The 16,690-nt window shown below is 42.1% G+C and overlaps 1 protein-coding gene across 2 annotated transcripts in view; it reads right to left on the bottom strand.

The window, feature by feature from the left end:
* Positions 1–16,690, bottom strand: part of DNAH7 (dynein axonemal heavy chain 7) — a 1,967,826-nt gene that overhangs the window by 1,605,752 nt on the left and 345,384 nt on the right. For both annotated transcript variants that reach the window (XM_085648764.1, XM_085648765.1), the window contains exon 15: positions 3,645–3,869. In XM_085648764.1, coding sequence (XP_085504890.1) covers positions 3,645–3,869 — 225 coding nt within the window. The remainder of the gene's footprint in view (positions 1–3,644; positions 3,870–16,690) is intronic.

The raw sequence follows: 16,690 nt of genomic DNA, 5'->3' as shown, positions 1-16,690 counted from the left end.
TCCCGTTAGTAACGGGCCGCCTCTGTGTAGGAGGTAGAGGCACTCCTTTCCTGCAGGCCAGTCGCAGCTTGTGGCCAGAATCTGGGGGACAGCGTTTCTGCTTCTACTAGCGGGGCAGCCGGCGTCGGGCGAGACGGCTCCCAAGTGCCCGAGCCGGTGAGGGATGCATTGCCTGTCCTCCTTCCGCTCCTTCCGCTTATGCCCCCCCCCCCCAGTCGCTTGTGTGGCAGTTCTGTGTGGCGGCGCACCTTTTGTGCGCGGGGCAATCCCAGCCCTACCTCTGGCACTGTCGCTGCTCTCGTACACCGGTGTTCGCAGGCACTCTTCTGCTGCGGGATTTACTGGATCTTGCACTTCGCTGTAGTGCTGTACAGTAGCCCACTCTTCCTTTCTGCGTGGGCGCCGCCGGCGACGAACCAGGGGGCATGTTTATGCCGCATGTTGCTGGGCCGCATTGCTTCCTCCGGCCGGCTGACACCTCGGGCCGCCCTTGTGCTCAGGGCTGATGCAGGGGTGTCGGTCGAGGGTCACCGGGCTCGTCACTTGCTACAGCGGCATTCGGAACGCATCGGTAGGCCCCCTCACCGCTTCCTTGGCGAGGCACTCACTCATCCTGGTGCAGGATGGCTGCAGTCTCTCTCCTTTTCCCCCGGGGCCATAGGAGATGAGAGATAGCCAGTCGCCAAGCATCACTTCGGGACAGTGTCGAGCCTCCGGGCCGTGGGGATATCGCATCCCGGGCGCACTTCCTCCCCATGAGGAACGACAGGCGCTAGCAGCGGGCACGCGAGGGCAGACCCGCCTCGTCGCCAATGTGGTGTTGGGCCTCAGACCCCATTACAATAACAGCGGACACAGACAAGTATAGTGGTAACTGGCCACGAGCACGTGCGCCCGGGCCTTTTTATTAGCCGGGGCCACGTCACTCGTGACACCCGTGATGGATGGGTGTGGGGTGCAGTATGTCCAGCCCTCAGGGGAGTGGCTGGAAGTACAGCTTCCTGCGGGACACTAGAACGTGTCTCGCAGGACACTACATTAGGGTCATTTACTTGTACAGGGAAAACAACACCCGCCTTGAGAGTTTCTTTCTCGAAATAAAAAAAGAGTGTGTTTAAAAAATTTTCTACTTTATTTTGTCAATTAGATTATGTTTAGCCAGATATGCCGAATGTATATGTTCGTACTATGCAAACGAGTGCTGTAACAAACGATTTTATTTTATGTACCACTGGATCTAAAATTGAAGCAAAAATGTAGAGACACTAGGAGCAAGACACATTTTAGCACATTTGTGCCTGAGCACTTTACTTGGAAGGGATTGTCCTAGTGCAAATGTCTTCAGAGTGGCATGGGACAAACTGAAAACCCTTGTCTTTCAATTGTTTTTAGGGGCAAAAGAGGTAAGTGACTGTAGACTCCAAGTGATGTTTTTGTACCTCAATGATCCTTTTCAATTAGCAGTTAATACGGGTTTTTGCCCACATGGTGCATAAATATAGTAAAGCTGCCCAACCATGTCTATGGTTAACACTGACGAGTTGGGCATCTTCATCATAATGCTCATGGATTCAGGTCAGTCTTTTCTGTGCTGGACCTGCAGCAAGGTTATTGTATGCTTCTGGTTAAAGACTCAGCCAGGTCAAAGTTAGACAGCATTAAAGTAATTTTCACTATGCCCCGCAGCCACCGCATAAACAAGTAAAGTACTATTAAAATGCTGCAAGTAAAATAGAACCCTAAGTTTTGTATTTTTGTATTCAAGCTGGAGATCTCTTTCAGTCTCACTCCTCTGCAGAAAACAGTGTTCTTTATTGTGCATTTGTTGATGGCACATAATTAAAGAATGCAATAAAGAGTGCAAATGCCAGAGACGAGCTACAAAGTCATATAAAAGGCAGAAGAAAACTACAAAGACCAGCAGACTAGAAAGGTGGGTTGACACTTTTTATGACATTCAGCCTATAGATATGAGGCCATTCATCTAGGGTGTAGCAGTAAGTACACTATTAGGAACAGATGAGTGAACAAATTAACTCAGGAAGGGTTCAGAATGTGATGGAGGAAAACTACCCATGGGTTACAGAACATCATTACTTCAAGGGCTGGAATTTTAACTCAAAGGCAACTGAATAGTTCAATATGTTCAAGGTTTAATATAGGAGACTGGCTTAGAAAGTAACAGCCCCAAAACAGACTACAATGTGCACACTATACAAAGAGTAAGCAGGCTACAGCTGCACCACTAAGGAATGCCCCTTTAACAGATTCAAACTCCAGAGTTGATTCCCAAGTGGGTCTTGCAGCTTTGAAAAATCCCTTTAGTTCATCATGTGTTCAGGTGTACTGTGGTCTTTCCCACTCTTTGTGGTTTTCTGCCACACACTGAAGATATTGACTTGCTATTCTATTCCGTGGTCTTTCACACTCTTTGTGGTTTTTCACATTGAGGATATTGACTTGCTATTCTATTCCGTGGTCCTTCACACTATTTGTGGTTTTTCACATTGAGGATATTGACTTGCTATTCTATTCTGTGGTCTTTCCCACTCTTCGTGGTTTTCTGCCACACATTGAGGATATTGACTTGCTATTCTATTCCGTGGTCTTTCACACTCTTTGTGGTTTTTCACATTGAGGATATTGACTTGCTATTCTATTCCGTGGTCTTTCCCACTCTTCGTGGTTTTCTGCCACACATTGAGGATATTGACTTGCTATTCTATTCCGTGGTCTTTCACACTCTTTGTGGTTTTTCACACTGAGGATATTGATTTGCTATTCTATTCTGTGGTCTTTCACACTCTTTGTGGTTTTTCACACTGAGGATATTGACTTGCTATTCTGTTCTGTGGTCTTTCCCACTCTTTGTGGTTTTCTGCCACACATTGAGGATATTGACTTGCTATTCTATTCCGTGGTCTTTCACACTCTTTGTGGTTTTTCACATTGAGGATATTGACTTGCTATTCTATTCTGTGGTCTTTCCCACTCTGTGTGGTTTTCTGCCACACACTGAGGATATTGACTTGCTGTTCTATTCTAGTGGGTTTGACTATTAATGAAGATCCCACGATACAGAAGTAAAAGATACAGTTTGAAATGCCAATCCTCGTAGATTTCATCATTCCCAACAAAGGCTAGCTGCTTCCACAGGAGGGATCCTCGATTCAGCGTCGAAAAGAACTGAAGATCTGGAGGCTCTGCCAGTAAAGACCATGCTAGGAGAAAGACGTTGCTGGCTCCGCAAAGAAACATTGTTTATTTTCTTCGGATTTCTATGGCTCCCAGTTACCTGGCTTAATTTTCCTCATTCTCACAGTTCTGACACGTTTCTATTTGAAAGGGTGCACCATTTACAGAGTTCCAGCTCCAATGGGCGTGAATTTAATTCTAAAAGTACTAAGCCTTTAATTCCGAGTTTACAACATTTTAAAATCAGTATATTTAGCTTGTGATAAATTGAAGAGTTATTTAATCTGCATTTTAAAATGTATTTTTCAGATATATTTAAATATGGATATATAATTATTGTTTTATGGGATTATGGGCACAGCTGAACCTATTCTAGTGTTTATAGAATTCCAAGACACAGAAATGCCCCCAAAACATACAGCATTCATATAACATATTCTCAGTCTAACCTTAAGTCCATCTTGGTACTGTTCTGTCTTCTCCTTTATTATTTTTCTGTGTTCTTCAAAAATCTCCTCCATTCTTCCGTGCCATTGAAATGTATTGTTATGCAAACGAATATCTGCTGGGGAGAAAACGGCATAATCGACCAAAAATGTAAGGCGGTTTTTGGCATCGATCAGTTTCTGCTCCAAATCAACCATCTCATGTTTTTCCACATGTTGCACATAAGCCTGGAGAGGAAAACAATAGATGTCATACTTAGAATTTAATTAAAACATTGCATTTTGAATACCTGTAACTGAGTAACATTACACTGTAAAACTGATGGGTTTCATCAGAAATGCTAGTGAAAGTCATTTCATGTGTGTTGGACTTGGCCCTTTCTGCAGAGTCGTCCCCACAAGTTTTGCTCTTACCCTCCTATTTCCTGCAGCCGTTTTTGTTGGCTTTTAGGACTCTACCCACTTGATCACGCTTGTGCTCTCTCCTTTTAAAATTGGCTTACACCCAATTTGAAGATACAGAAGAACAAGTTACTTACCTCTATTAATGCTTTTTCGGATAGATACCTATCTTTCTGAATAGTCGGATGTGACCATCCCAAGCGCCAGGACTGGATCCAAAATCCCAAGCGCCAGGACTGGATCCAAAAACAAGTTCTTTACAAAACCTCCCCCCTCACACAAGGTATAAATATGCCTAACTCTACAGTTGATGGTGTAACGGACAGTATCATTGTATCAACAGTTCTTGTGATGCAATTTGTTATTTTTTCTACACCCCAACCAACAATCAAGTAAGAAAGCAACACTAGGAATAAGATTATAACCTCTCTCCGAACAAAATGGCAAGAAAGCCTCAAGGAATCTACTCTCAAGGGGACTGACAGCCGGCCTTGGGTAGGTCCCAGACTGGGCTCCTCGTGGACCACATTTGGTTCTCCTCGCAACTTTAGCGAGCACACCGGCCTGTCCCTGCTGGGGTTCATTTACCTAAACTTTCTGGTGCAACTTGTTTCCGGAAGGTATAGATTCTTTACCTCACACATGACTGTTTTTTTCACACTTAGGACTACTTAAGAATCCTGATATAGGGGACGTGACTTTTTGCTTTCCATGACACATCTAGTCGTCCCCTTGAGAGTAGATGAGGATTACAGGTTCTGAAGAATGGCAGAGATCCCTTTGGACTTTATTAAAGGCAAGAAACATGTTGACCTTTTGCACAACACACTAGAACTGATACGGGCCACGACTTTTTTTAGTCTGTTTTTATTCATGGCTGAGGTACTCCTCTAATAAATTTCTCTTGGAGAACACAGGAGCCATTTTTAAATCACTTTCACATAGTCACACTTTTACTCACTTCACATAGGTTGCCCTCACATAAACCATCTAGCTTCATGATGTCAAACCAAGAAGACCTTTGGCAAAGAGCCCCCCTGCAGGGCCTGTTGGGCATTGCAGCGCCAGCCCAACGAGGAGCTGCCCTATGATGAAGCATGACACCTCTCGGGCTGTGTGAGGGCCCTTGTCCTTATTGGAGCTATCCCTGAACAAGCACTAACTACCCTGCCCTTCCAAGCACCTACCGACAACTGACGTGGTCTGATACCTTGCCCCCCAACCCTCGCCTTATAACTGCCTAGGAACAGCAAACTCTTTGTCTTAAGTTGCCAAATGCAATGTGCAAGTTCGAGTAAAGTTTCTCATTAAATGTAATAAGAGGTACACCATTTTCAGCCTCACTGAAATCATCAGTTACTTCATATTGGTTGTTCAGCTCTAGTGGATTTCATTCAGAACCAAAGAATTCATGGACAGCCAAAAATGTCTACTTCAGTGTCAACGTAGCAGGAAGAATTCTGAGAATTGTCCAGCTCTGAATTCGGCATGACTTCTAAAATCAAAGACAAGACAAAATTCAGTGACCCCACATCACACATTATCCCATGATTATTCCAGCTGCAGCTCCTCTGCAATGGCGGAGGAGCGTCGTCCACTGGCACAGAGCCAGCAGCTGAAATATTAAAGTATATGTTACTGTTGTTTTATTTTTCAGCTGTTGGCTCTGAGCTAGCATGTGCAGGGAGGGGTGGGGCCTGGCCGTGAGAGGGGGAGTGGTAAATGAGCACTTTTAAGTGAGCATGTCAGTTTGGCCAGCCGTCTCAGGCCAGCCAAACTGACATGCGCACTTAGGTTTCTCCAACCCAGGTGTATTGTACAGCTGGTTGGAAAAACAGCATAGACTCCTTGTGCCTGAGCGAGTGTTGATCCAGCCCGCCTAGGCCAATCCCCACCCTTCTCTCATGTTTGAGAGCAGCGCGGATATTGGGTCGGGAGTCTAATGCAATCCTAGGGACTGCTGGGACCAGGAACGGAGGAGCACAAGGGGCCGGCAGCACCAGGTAATTCTTGTTTTTTTAGATTATTAACCCCAAACTTTCCTGCTGCGCTCACCACCCTGTAAGCTTCCCGCCGGCTCCATCTCCTGCACTCACTCCATCTGTCCCACTCCATCGGTATTTGTCTCTGTCAGCAGCCACTGGATTATTCATCTGCATCTTTCCCAAGTGAAAGATTTTGAAACAACAGCACACAATGAGAACATCCCAAAAAAAGAAGCAGGGCCATAGAGGCTCAACAACAAAATGGAAAGATATATTTTGAATCTCCAATTAAGTGCCAAAATACACAGCCTGAAATACCTTAAATAGCTGGCGATGTTTTTTTCACCCCAATGAATGGATTTTTCAACATTTTATTTGGAGATGTACTCCATTTGAGAACTTTTGAGACCACTGCCACACTTTCCAAAAACATATTGGGAAACATTTTGTGCAGCGGTGTATGGTTTCCACTATTGCAAGACATCTCACACCTTACCATTATACATCCTTCAGGAAGCAGGCCAGGAGAGCTGGCAAATGTAACTTTCTCAAACAGCGCATATTGACCGATATCTGCATTGATGCACACATTTTGAGGACAAAGCTCCTGCCCTTGCACACGTGATACTGTGAACGTCAAGTTACATGCAACCTTGCTCTCAAGGTCACATTCATCTTCCAATACTGTTACTATGTTCTCTCAAAACATTGTATTTGCTCTAAAGGTTTGTCTGTTTGAAGGGCACACAAGATTCCATACAAACCGCCTTTTACCCATGCCTCTCCCGCCTTACACCAAAATGGTTCCGGTTAAGCTAATTCTGCTACATTACTCTGCTCACTAAAATCACTGTTCTCTAAATCCAACAAACTGATAACAGTGGCACAACTGGCCTCATCTAAAGATTTACAAGTCCTACTCTCCTACTAAAACAATGTTAACTTCCTTCATTTCTGGTGCCATTCTTGCATGGAGTCTAAACGGTTTTGAGGGAGAGGGACAGTGAGAATGTATGATGCTGTATTCTGAAGAGCTGACTCACTACTATACATCATTGATATTTATAATAAACTCAAAAGATTTCTCTCACCAAACGTGGAAGGAAAGGGAAAGAGGGCAAGAAACAATGTGGTAATTCAGGATTGGCAGAAGCCGAGCTTTGCAACTCACCATATTCTGTTGGGCTTGAATATTAACCGGATACAATACTTCTGTTTTTGTAAACTCTATTATACGCTCAACAGTTAAATAAATTATCTCCCAATTACAATCCCAAACATGTAAGGTGTCAGAGGCATATCAATTAGTGGGAGCATATGGTTTGACCTTGCATACAATTGACAGAATTTGGAAAGGAGTTTATACAGTAATAAGGTTTGTCTTCGGGATTGACCTTCCACGTGACCCCACATTGGTTTTAATATGGTAATTGGTTGTAATATGGTACCGCTCATTACCTTACGGGCGAGGCAAGCAGAATTACAATCCAATCTTCACGACTGCACTAGAAGCTAGATGACACGAGGCAAGATGGCGCCCGCACGAGCGGTCGTGTCGGACGTGTGAGCTGACCTCTCTCTGTGACCCACAGGTCTACAATATGGCGCTGCCGTGCTTTGTTTGATCCTGAGTAAGGATGTTGGCAGTTCAGAGCCTGTGATGATTCATGCAGACGAACAGTCCCTTTTTCACAATTGCAGAATTCAGTCAAAAGTTCACTACGGGAAAACAAGGCATACCGAAACGCCGATGCTGGAGGCGGTTGCTGCGCTGGTGAGACTCCGCAGAGCCTAGAGGGCGGTAACCTTCACAGGTGCTGCGGCTCGGCTGCGCGGTGAGCGTTGTGTGAGCATCGACTCTGACCGGGTGGAGAAAGAAGCAATGGCCCCGAAAAACATACGCAAACCACGCGGCCAAGAGGCAAAGACGGGGCGCATCGCCGAGTCAACGTCTACTAGCGGAGGTGAGAAAGATTTAAACGGTGCTGCTATGTCAAAACCTGGAACCGGGGTTTCTTGTGAGAAGCCTGGGAAAGCAAAACAGACTATATCTACCCTGTTCACCGCTGTAGAACAAAAACGTAAAGGGATGGTGTCTAATGTGCCACTAGAGCTTCAATCGGACAGCGCTTCAACAACGCCGCGGAGTGCTACTCCAGCCGTAGTTAACTTATCGAATGGGAAGGGAGTGGTAGACGGTAACACGCTAGAAGAGCAGTCTCATAATGGATTAAAGGAAAGCAGCCGGCTTAAATCTTTTGAGGAAGCAATTTTGAGGGAAAAGTTGCCCCCAGAAAACTCTGCTGCTGCTATATCCACGGAGTTTGAGTCTGGGGATTTTTACTCGGTCTCAGAAAACTCAGCCTCTTCATGCGAAGATTTGGCTGCACAATATTCTAAACAAATGTGTATGGAGGCTGAGAGCGAATATGATGATGACCTGGTTGAAGGCGGTGAATTTGGGGAAGAGGATACTCCGGTCACAGTGAGAGGTGGAGGCGATACGCCTACGACAGAAGGAGCAACCGGATCTCAAGGTGATCAAACGGGGGACATTACTCTTGCCACAATATATCAGACTATCTTGAGCCACATGGATAAAACGGCATTAGAAAGTCAAAAAATTCAGAATTCCTGTTGAAAACTGCAAGGATCTATTAGAAGGCTAGTGAAGGCGCAGTCGGACTTTGGAGAAAGATTTACGGAGGCTGAGACTAGAATCTCCAATATTGAGGATGAATTGGTTAAACAGAAAATGGTCACTGAGACTTTAAGTGGTAATAAAGAGGATTTATTATGGAGAATGGCCGACTTTGAAAATCGCGCTCGTCGCAACAATTTAAGATTGATGCAAATTCCTGAAGGCAATGAAGGGCAAGATCCACGGAAATTTGTAGTGGAACTTTTTCAGAAGGCATTTCCAGGTTTGAGTAAATGGGATTGGGAACGGGAGATTAAACGGGCTCACAGATACCCCTTTAACATTCAACTTCGCTCCGGGCAGAATCCCACTAGACCTAGACCTTTTCTTGTTGCCTTCAATAACTTTAGTGCCAGGGAAGATATTTACATGCAAACTCGGCCAAATAGTAAAACTATGGCGTAAGGATTTACTTTCTTTGCTACCCCTGACTATTCTAAATACACAATGGATACTCGCTGGCAGCTGCGACAGTTGGTGAATCAATTTTAAAAAAAAGGCGCCCAAGCGTATATTATGAATCCAGCGAAACTTAAAGTGATTTACAAAGAGAAAACTCGTTTTTTTACTAATGTTGTGGCAGCTAAGTAATATTTACAACTTATGAAGGACTCTTAACTTTTAGATAAAACAATTGGACATTAGTGAGTTAGGAGTTGATTGTTAGAATTATCTGATTTATACTACTATGAATATAGTATTAGTAATCTTTATGGGTTTTTTCCTGCTCAGGATCGTAGTTCAACATGATTGAGGTAATTTATGAGTTTGGCGGCATGGCTGCATAGTTCTAAGTCTCTTTTTTTTTCTTGGGATAGCCCTGTGGGGGTTGACAGAGGGGGCTGGTGCTCATTACCATCCATAGGACCTGAGTCCTAAAGCCTTGGTAAAGGGAGGGCTGGGGGGGTTTCTGGAGGGTGGGGGAGCAGAGAGGGGTAGGGGGAGCGGTAGGAGGTGGAGGGTAAGGATGAGGGTAAGGGGGGGGGAGGGGGTTAAAGGAAGAAAATCCACGGTGACTCTAGGTGGCAATATTGAAAAGGAAATTTTTGTTTGGTATAGACATACCCATGTAAAGAATTTAATTGACTCAACTTACTGGTCAGGCACAATTAATTCTGATTTGAGGATTTTGATAATAATACTGTATGTCACGCAATATTAAAATTTGCTCATTTAATGTATCTGGGCTTAATTGTGGCAATAAAAGGCGGAGAATAGCAGCGGAAATTCGTTTTATTCAACCAGATATTCTTTGTTTACAAGAAACCCATCTGGCATGGGACAAAAGGACACTGATAGCAGATTTAGGCTATACTTTGATTGCTGCCTCTCAACAAACTAATAATACTAGATGTGTAATGATTTTGTCTAGACCTGGTTATTGTACTGCTGGTCGTAAATTAACCGACAAATGGGGTAGATGGGCTATATCAGAAATTATAGTTGGAGGCGGAATTTTTACAATATGTTCAATATATGGATCTAATACAGACGAGGCTGAAGTTCTGGAATCATTAAATATAGAACTTGCCAATTGGAGATCTCCGCTAATTATATGCGGAGATCTAAACATCAATTTAAATACTATGGAGTTAGCGGCAGGTTTAGAAAATTATAAGGGGCGTAAACCACGAGTTTTCAATGCTTTATACAACTTGGTTATTGATCACGGCCTGGTTGACATTTGGAGTAAAAATGACCCTACTCTCCCAGGATATACTGATCATTCTGCACCACACAAGAAATTTGTCCGGTTGGATTATTTTTTTACTTCCATATCTATTCATTGTCAGACAAAGATACAGATTTTTCCTAGAGTCACATCGGACCATTCTCCAATTTTAATAGAATGTCCAATCTTAAAGGAGATAAGTCGTTTAAGGAGCTTCTCATTTGATAGGAAGCTCTGTCTTGACGAACATTATAGAACATACATGACTGAGTGGATAGCAGAATTCTTTAACATCAATTTAGGCACAGCCAATATTGAAACAGTCTGGGATGCATTCAAGGCCTGGTTTAGAGGAGAGGCGGTAAAATTTGGCTTGTATCATCAAAATGAACTACGCTCTCAAATGGGGGAGCTTTATAACTGTTTAAGGGAAGTAGAGCTAACTAAAGAAATTGCGAAAAAGGATAATTTATTGCAAATATCTAAAGGGGAGGCTAAAATCGCACAATGCAGGGCGACTATAACTGGGGTATGGGCTGAAGAGATTGCCCGGAAATATTTAGTAAATAGACGGCACACTCATGAATATGGAGAGTCTATTGGCCGGTCCTTAGCGTTAAGATTGAAAATGAAGGCGACTTCTCGGTTGATCCACAAACTGCAGGATCAGTGTGGGGTGGTTCATGAGGAGCCGAGGGAAATATTAGATGTATTTCATCAATTTTATACGGAACTATATACTCAGCAGCCAAATTCCATACTAGATCAGACATGGGAAGAAGGCATGTTTAATCAATTAAATAATATCGAGTCGGAATTTTTGGATAGCCCTTTCTCCATGGAAGAATTAGAGATTGCGGTTAGAAGCATGCCGAATGGCAAGGCGGCAGGTCCTGATTATATCCCTGGGGAAGTTTATAAATGCTTTTTTGAATCATTTAAAAAGGTTATGTTAGAAACTTTTAGGATGGCACAAAGGGGAACTGCTCCAACCACATGGAATGATGCCTCAATTGTTGTATTTAGTAAGAAAGGGAAGCCCCCGGAGCTACCAGGATCCTATCGGCCAATATCCTTGCTTAATTGTGATAGTAAGCTTTATTCTAAAATGATTGCGAATCGCCTATCTAAGGTTATAACATCATTAGTAACAATAAACCAACATGGTTTCATTCCAAAAAGAGGTACGGTTACACATATTAATAGAGTTATTACCTTATTTGATATAGCAGAAGTGGAAAAGAGGGATTTAGCGCTGATACTGCTTGACGCGGAGAAAGCTTTTGATCGCATGGAGTGGGTATATCTATGGGAAGCGATGAGAAGGATGGGATTCGGGAAAGCTTTTTTAACCGCAATTCAGGTCTTATATAAGACACCCAATGCTAGAATCGCTGCTATGGGTTTAAAATCTGAAAAGATTAACATAACTAGAGGGACACGACAAGGGTGTCCTTGTTCCCCATTGCTTTTTGCGTTATTTATTCACCCTTTTATCATTAGTTTACAGAATTCACCTTATATTAAACCATTTTTAGTTAAAGGAATTGCATACTCAGTGTTCGCATATGCGGACGACATTGCTGTAGCAACAACCGATCCTAGAGAGGCAATAGGGGAGATCGAATTATTAGCTAGAGACTTTGGAGCCATGTCCGGTTATAAACTAAATTCAGCAAAAACTCAAATTTTGTGCACAAAGAATATACAATTTAATGATTCACGGGTAACAGATGAAGTTACATATTTAGGTATTAAAATTAAAACTCAAATGCAAGAGATAGTTGATAGTAATTGGAAAGAGATTATACATCAAGTCAAGCAATCACTAGAGAGATGGAGCCGACTGCAATTATCAATAATAGGAAGAGGGAACATCATTAAGATGAACTTTCTTGCTAAGATCTTATATTTATTTCGGAGTATTCCACTGGAATTCCCATGTAAATATATACAGCAACTTCAGTTTATCTGTGGGAAATTTTTTTGGGCCCCGGGTAAAGTTCGACGAGCTATGAAATGGCTGACGCTACCCGAAGAAAGAGGGGGACGTGGTGTACCCGATTTTTTAATTTATTATTATGTTTGTTTTTTTACAAAGAATGAGGTTTATGCTGACAGGTGAGCCTCCGGAGAATGAAGCGGATGCTCCATCAATCTTTTTTTTGTTATTAGGAGAACAGGCAAAAGGTTGCTTATTAAAGGAATTGGAGGGTAACTATTACAAGCACACCCGCTTCAAGGTATTAGCTTCAGCTATTAAAGTATGGAGAAATGTCAGAAAATTGATTAATTTGGGTAAAATTACATATTATACCCCTTTTGATGCTGATAAAATACTCCCTTCTATTTTTTGGGACAATACTGCAAAGGTTTGGTCTAGAAACGGGGTTTCCAAAATTGGTGATTTATATGATGTTAATGCAACATTGGTGACATATGCAAAATTGGTTGATAAATATCAGCTGCCACATTCGTTGTTTTTCAAATATCTTCAAGTTCGAGACTTTTGTTTAAAAAATCAGATTAAGGTTTTTCCTAATACTTTAGTAGAAGGGATTCGCCTTCAAAAAAGGATTGGCCCACTCTACCTGATTTTGATGGAGTTTAGACACGATGACATTCAAAAATATAATCTGTATTGGCAAAATCAGTTGGGAGACTCTCAAATCGATATTTTGGAAACTTTGTGTCTGGCTAAGGAGATATGTTTGGCTGCTAATTTAAAAGCTCAAGTTCATTAGTCGGTCTTTAGGTTATAATATACCCCTAAACGGATGGCAACTTGGGGGGATAAATATGATGGGAAATGTTTTCGAGGCGGGGATTCTGAAGCCGATATGGCGCATATTTTTTTTTATTGTATTAAGTTGTCGCATTTTTTGAATAGCATTGAAGCATTTATAGTAATAGTATTGCAGCGCCCTTATAAGATTTCTTCTACACTTATGTTATTGGGAATAGGCCAAAAAACATGCAACTATCCTATACTAACTGAGCATAAATATTTTTTATTTCTTGCAATGACTGTAGCGCGTTTATGCATCGCAACAGAATGGTTATCACCTGAGGCTCTGACTTTTGAATTTTGGAGAGCCAAGCTGTATCGTATTTATGAAATAGAATGGAGTTTGTATGCGTTGAAGGGGGTTCGGAAGAAACGAATTGGATTGTCAATTTGGAGTGCGCTCACAAATTATCTTGAGGCAGGATGAGTTTAGAAGCATCCGATATATCATTATTGTAATCGGTTAATGACCAAGGATTATGGAATAAGCACTATCAATTTTTTTCTTTTTCGTATGTGCCTCTTTTATAATTGTTTCAATTGTATGAATTCAATTGTCATATTCACTGTCTACTGTAAGGGTATGTATGTAATTGATGCTGCCACCAGAACGGCCGTGGAAATAAAAAGATTTAAAAAATAAAAGAAGCTAGATGACACTAGAGGCCAGATATAGTAACATCAGGAGAAATATAGATAAACAAAATGTAAAATATTAGGGGCTGCTTACAAACTACTACAATCAAAAAACTACATGTAAACTACTAAATGCTATTTATTAACCAACATGAGAAGGTGTATGCTGCTGCCTCTGTCTTTTATGGGCAGAGATCTCCGCCCGACAGCGGAGATCTCCACACTTGTACGCCTACGTTTTAGTAGCAAATGTGGGAGGGATGGGAGAGTGAATGGAAAAAGAGGACCATTCACTACCAAATGGTAGGGGTTTTGTACGGAGAAATGAGGAGTTAGGGAGGGTTAGAGAAGGACATGCATCCACTCACTAAAAGGTAAGCCCATTCCTATTTATAAACTCCACTCCTAAAGTTAATCCAGTCAAAAAGGACATGCAACAGCAGTAAATGGACTCCAGCTCAGTCCTGGAGAAGTCAAGTACCGCACATGGACAACCACATGTACTGCAACATTCCCCATTGAAAATAATGAAGGAAGTTAAAATAACACACCATATGAAATAATGTTAAAATGAATTTAGTTTGACTTGTAAAAAATGTATACAAATTTTTATTAAATGTTATTTAAACTTATATATAAATATATATAGATATATATAAACAATATTATATTTTAAACTATTCTGATAATCTTTTTAATTTAAAAAAATGTAACTATAAATACATATTTAAATTCATTTAAATTGCATCTATCTATAACTTTTAATAATTTAAGTATACAATACATAAATATAAATATTTTACTTTAGATGTGATTATTTTTTGGGGTCTTTTGACTGACATTTCTGTAGATAGAATTTTTTTACATGGTGGGGGTAGCTCACCCCATGCATAACCCTCCTCCTTTCACAGCTGGGCTTTAGAACGGGCAAATTTGTGTAGCCAACAGTAATTTTATACCAGTGAAAGACAAGAATCACCTGCAAAATAGTCCATGGAGGACAAGTCATGCAAGCATTCCAAGTGAGGACAGGAGTCCACCAGGGTTGATTGCTCTCACCCTTTTTACTTCCTGCTGCCCATAGACTGGATCATGAAAATATCCCTATTAGGAAGAAGAAATGGGATGCAGTGGACACCTTGGACACAGCTCGAGGAACTGACTTTGCAGATGACCTGGCCTACTGATCCATACCCATCAACAGATGCAAGAGAAGACTAACAATGTGGCAGCCACAGCAGCACAACTTGGCCTCAACATCCACAGGGGAAAAACCAAGGTCCCCTAGGATAACACAGCTAGCGATGCACTTGTAGAGGTTGAGGCCTTAACCTACCCGGGCAGTGTCATAGACAAGCAGGGCGGCACAAATACCAACTTCAAGGCAATAATCTGCAAAGCAAGGGCTGTCTTCATTCAGCTAAAGAAGATCTGGAGCTCCACGGACCTAACATGTCAAACTAAGATCGGACTTTTTAACATCTGCGCAAAATGGGTCCTTCTGCATGGAGCAGAAACTTGGAGGACACCAGTGACCACCATCAACAAATTCCAGACGTTCCATCAACACCTGTCTGAGGAAAATCCTTGAAATTCACTGGCCAAACACTGTCAGCAACAACAATCGATGGCAGCAGACATCCCAGCACCTTGACCATGAAAAAATCCTGAAAAGCATTGGGGCTGGATAGGCCACACCCGCTGCAAGACCGTATCAAACACCACCAGGCAAGCCCTGACCTGCAACCCTCAGGGGAAAAGGAAAAGAGGAAGGCCAGGAAACACCTGTAGCTGAGTCCTCTAGGCTGACTTTAAGGACATGGGTTACACCTGGAATCAGATTGAAAGAATAGCCCGACACAATGATGGCTAGAGAGTCCTGTTTAATGGCCTATAGCTCAGGAAGTTTAGTAGGCATAAGCAAGTAACTGATTTTGTCTCAAATCTTTAAAAAATAATTGTAATTTAATTTACTATAGTTAATTCAATTATTTAAGGTAATAGTGCTGGAGTTTTTTTTATTTTGTTTTACATTTTACAAAATATATACAATTGATTTACATTAATATTTACATACAAATATTTTTACTATTTTTTAAAAAGTTTAATAACATTTTTTACTTTTCCCTATACTTTACAAGGTGCGCTGTACTTAGGAGGCCGAGATCGCCGCCTACGTGTGAAAAGTTGCTAGCAGTCACTTTACACTAGACTTACATGTCCCTACCGAATCCAGAGGTCCATGTAAGTCTACACTTTGTAGTAGATTTATACTTTTAAAAAGGAAATAGCCAAAACAGTTAAATAATTACGCATCAACTAGGTCTTCTTATGGCTCCGATGACATCACGGGGAGTCACGTGCGAAGCCATTCCATTGTGATGTCCTTGTCGACGTCGTAGAGCTGAGAAGAAAAGTTTCCGTGGAATGCTGCACATGAGGGTAATTCAAAAGGTGAGGAATCCACAGGCAGATGTATCCATCAGAATTGCGCTATTGTGACTATGGAAAATGTGAAATACCGAAGTAAATGATATTTATTAACTTTATTAACTTTGTGATTGCCAGGGGTTTGTTTTGATTAAGAGTAGTTCTGTCTTTTACCGCCCATAGCAACTCCATTGGCCGAACTAAGGGGCCCATTAGCATGGCGGGCGGATCGCCACCGCCAACACACCCAGCCGAACGGCCTTTTTCCCCCCGCCACATTAGCATGGCAGGGGGTACCGCGGCTGACGGAAACACCATCTGCTGCTTTTCCGCCAGTAGGCAATTGTCCCGATTGCCTACCAGGCGGAAAAGGCCCATAATATGGTGGCGGTGCCTTGCAGGCACCGTCATCCATATTATGATGTGGCATTTTCA

Source organism: Triturus cristatus, chromosome 3_2 (assembly GCF_964204655.1).
Source record: "Triturus cristatus chromosome 3_2, aTriCri1.1, whole genome shotgun sequence".
Lineage (NCBI taxonomy): Eukaryota > Metazoa > Chordata > Amphibia > Caudata > Salamandridae > Triturus > Triturus cristatus.
This window is presented reverse-complemented; position numbering and strand designations above follow the sequence as displayed.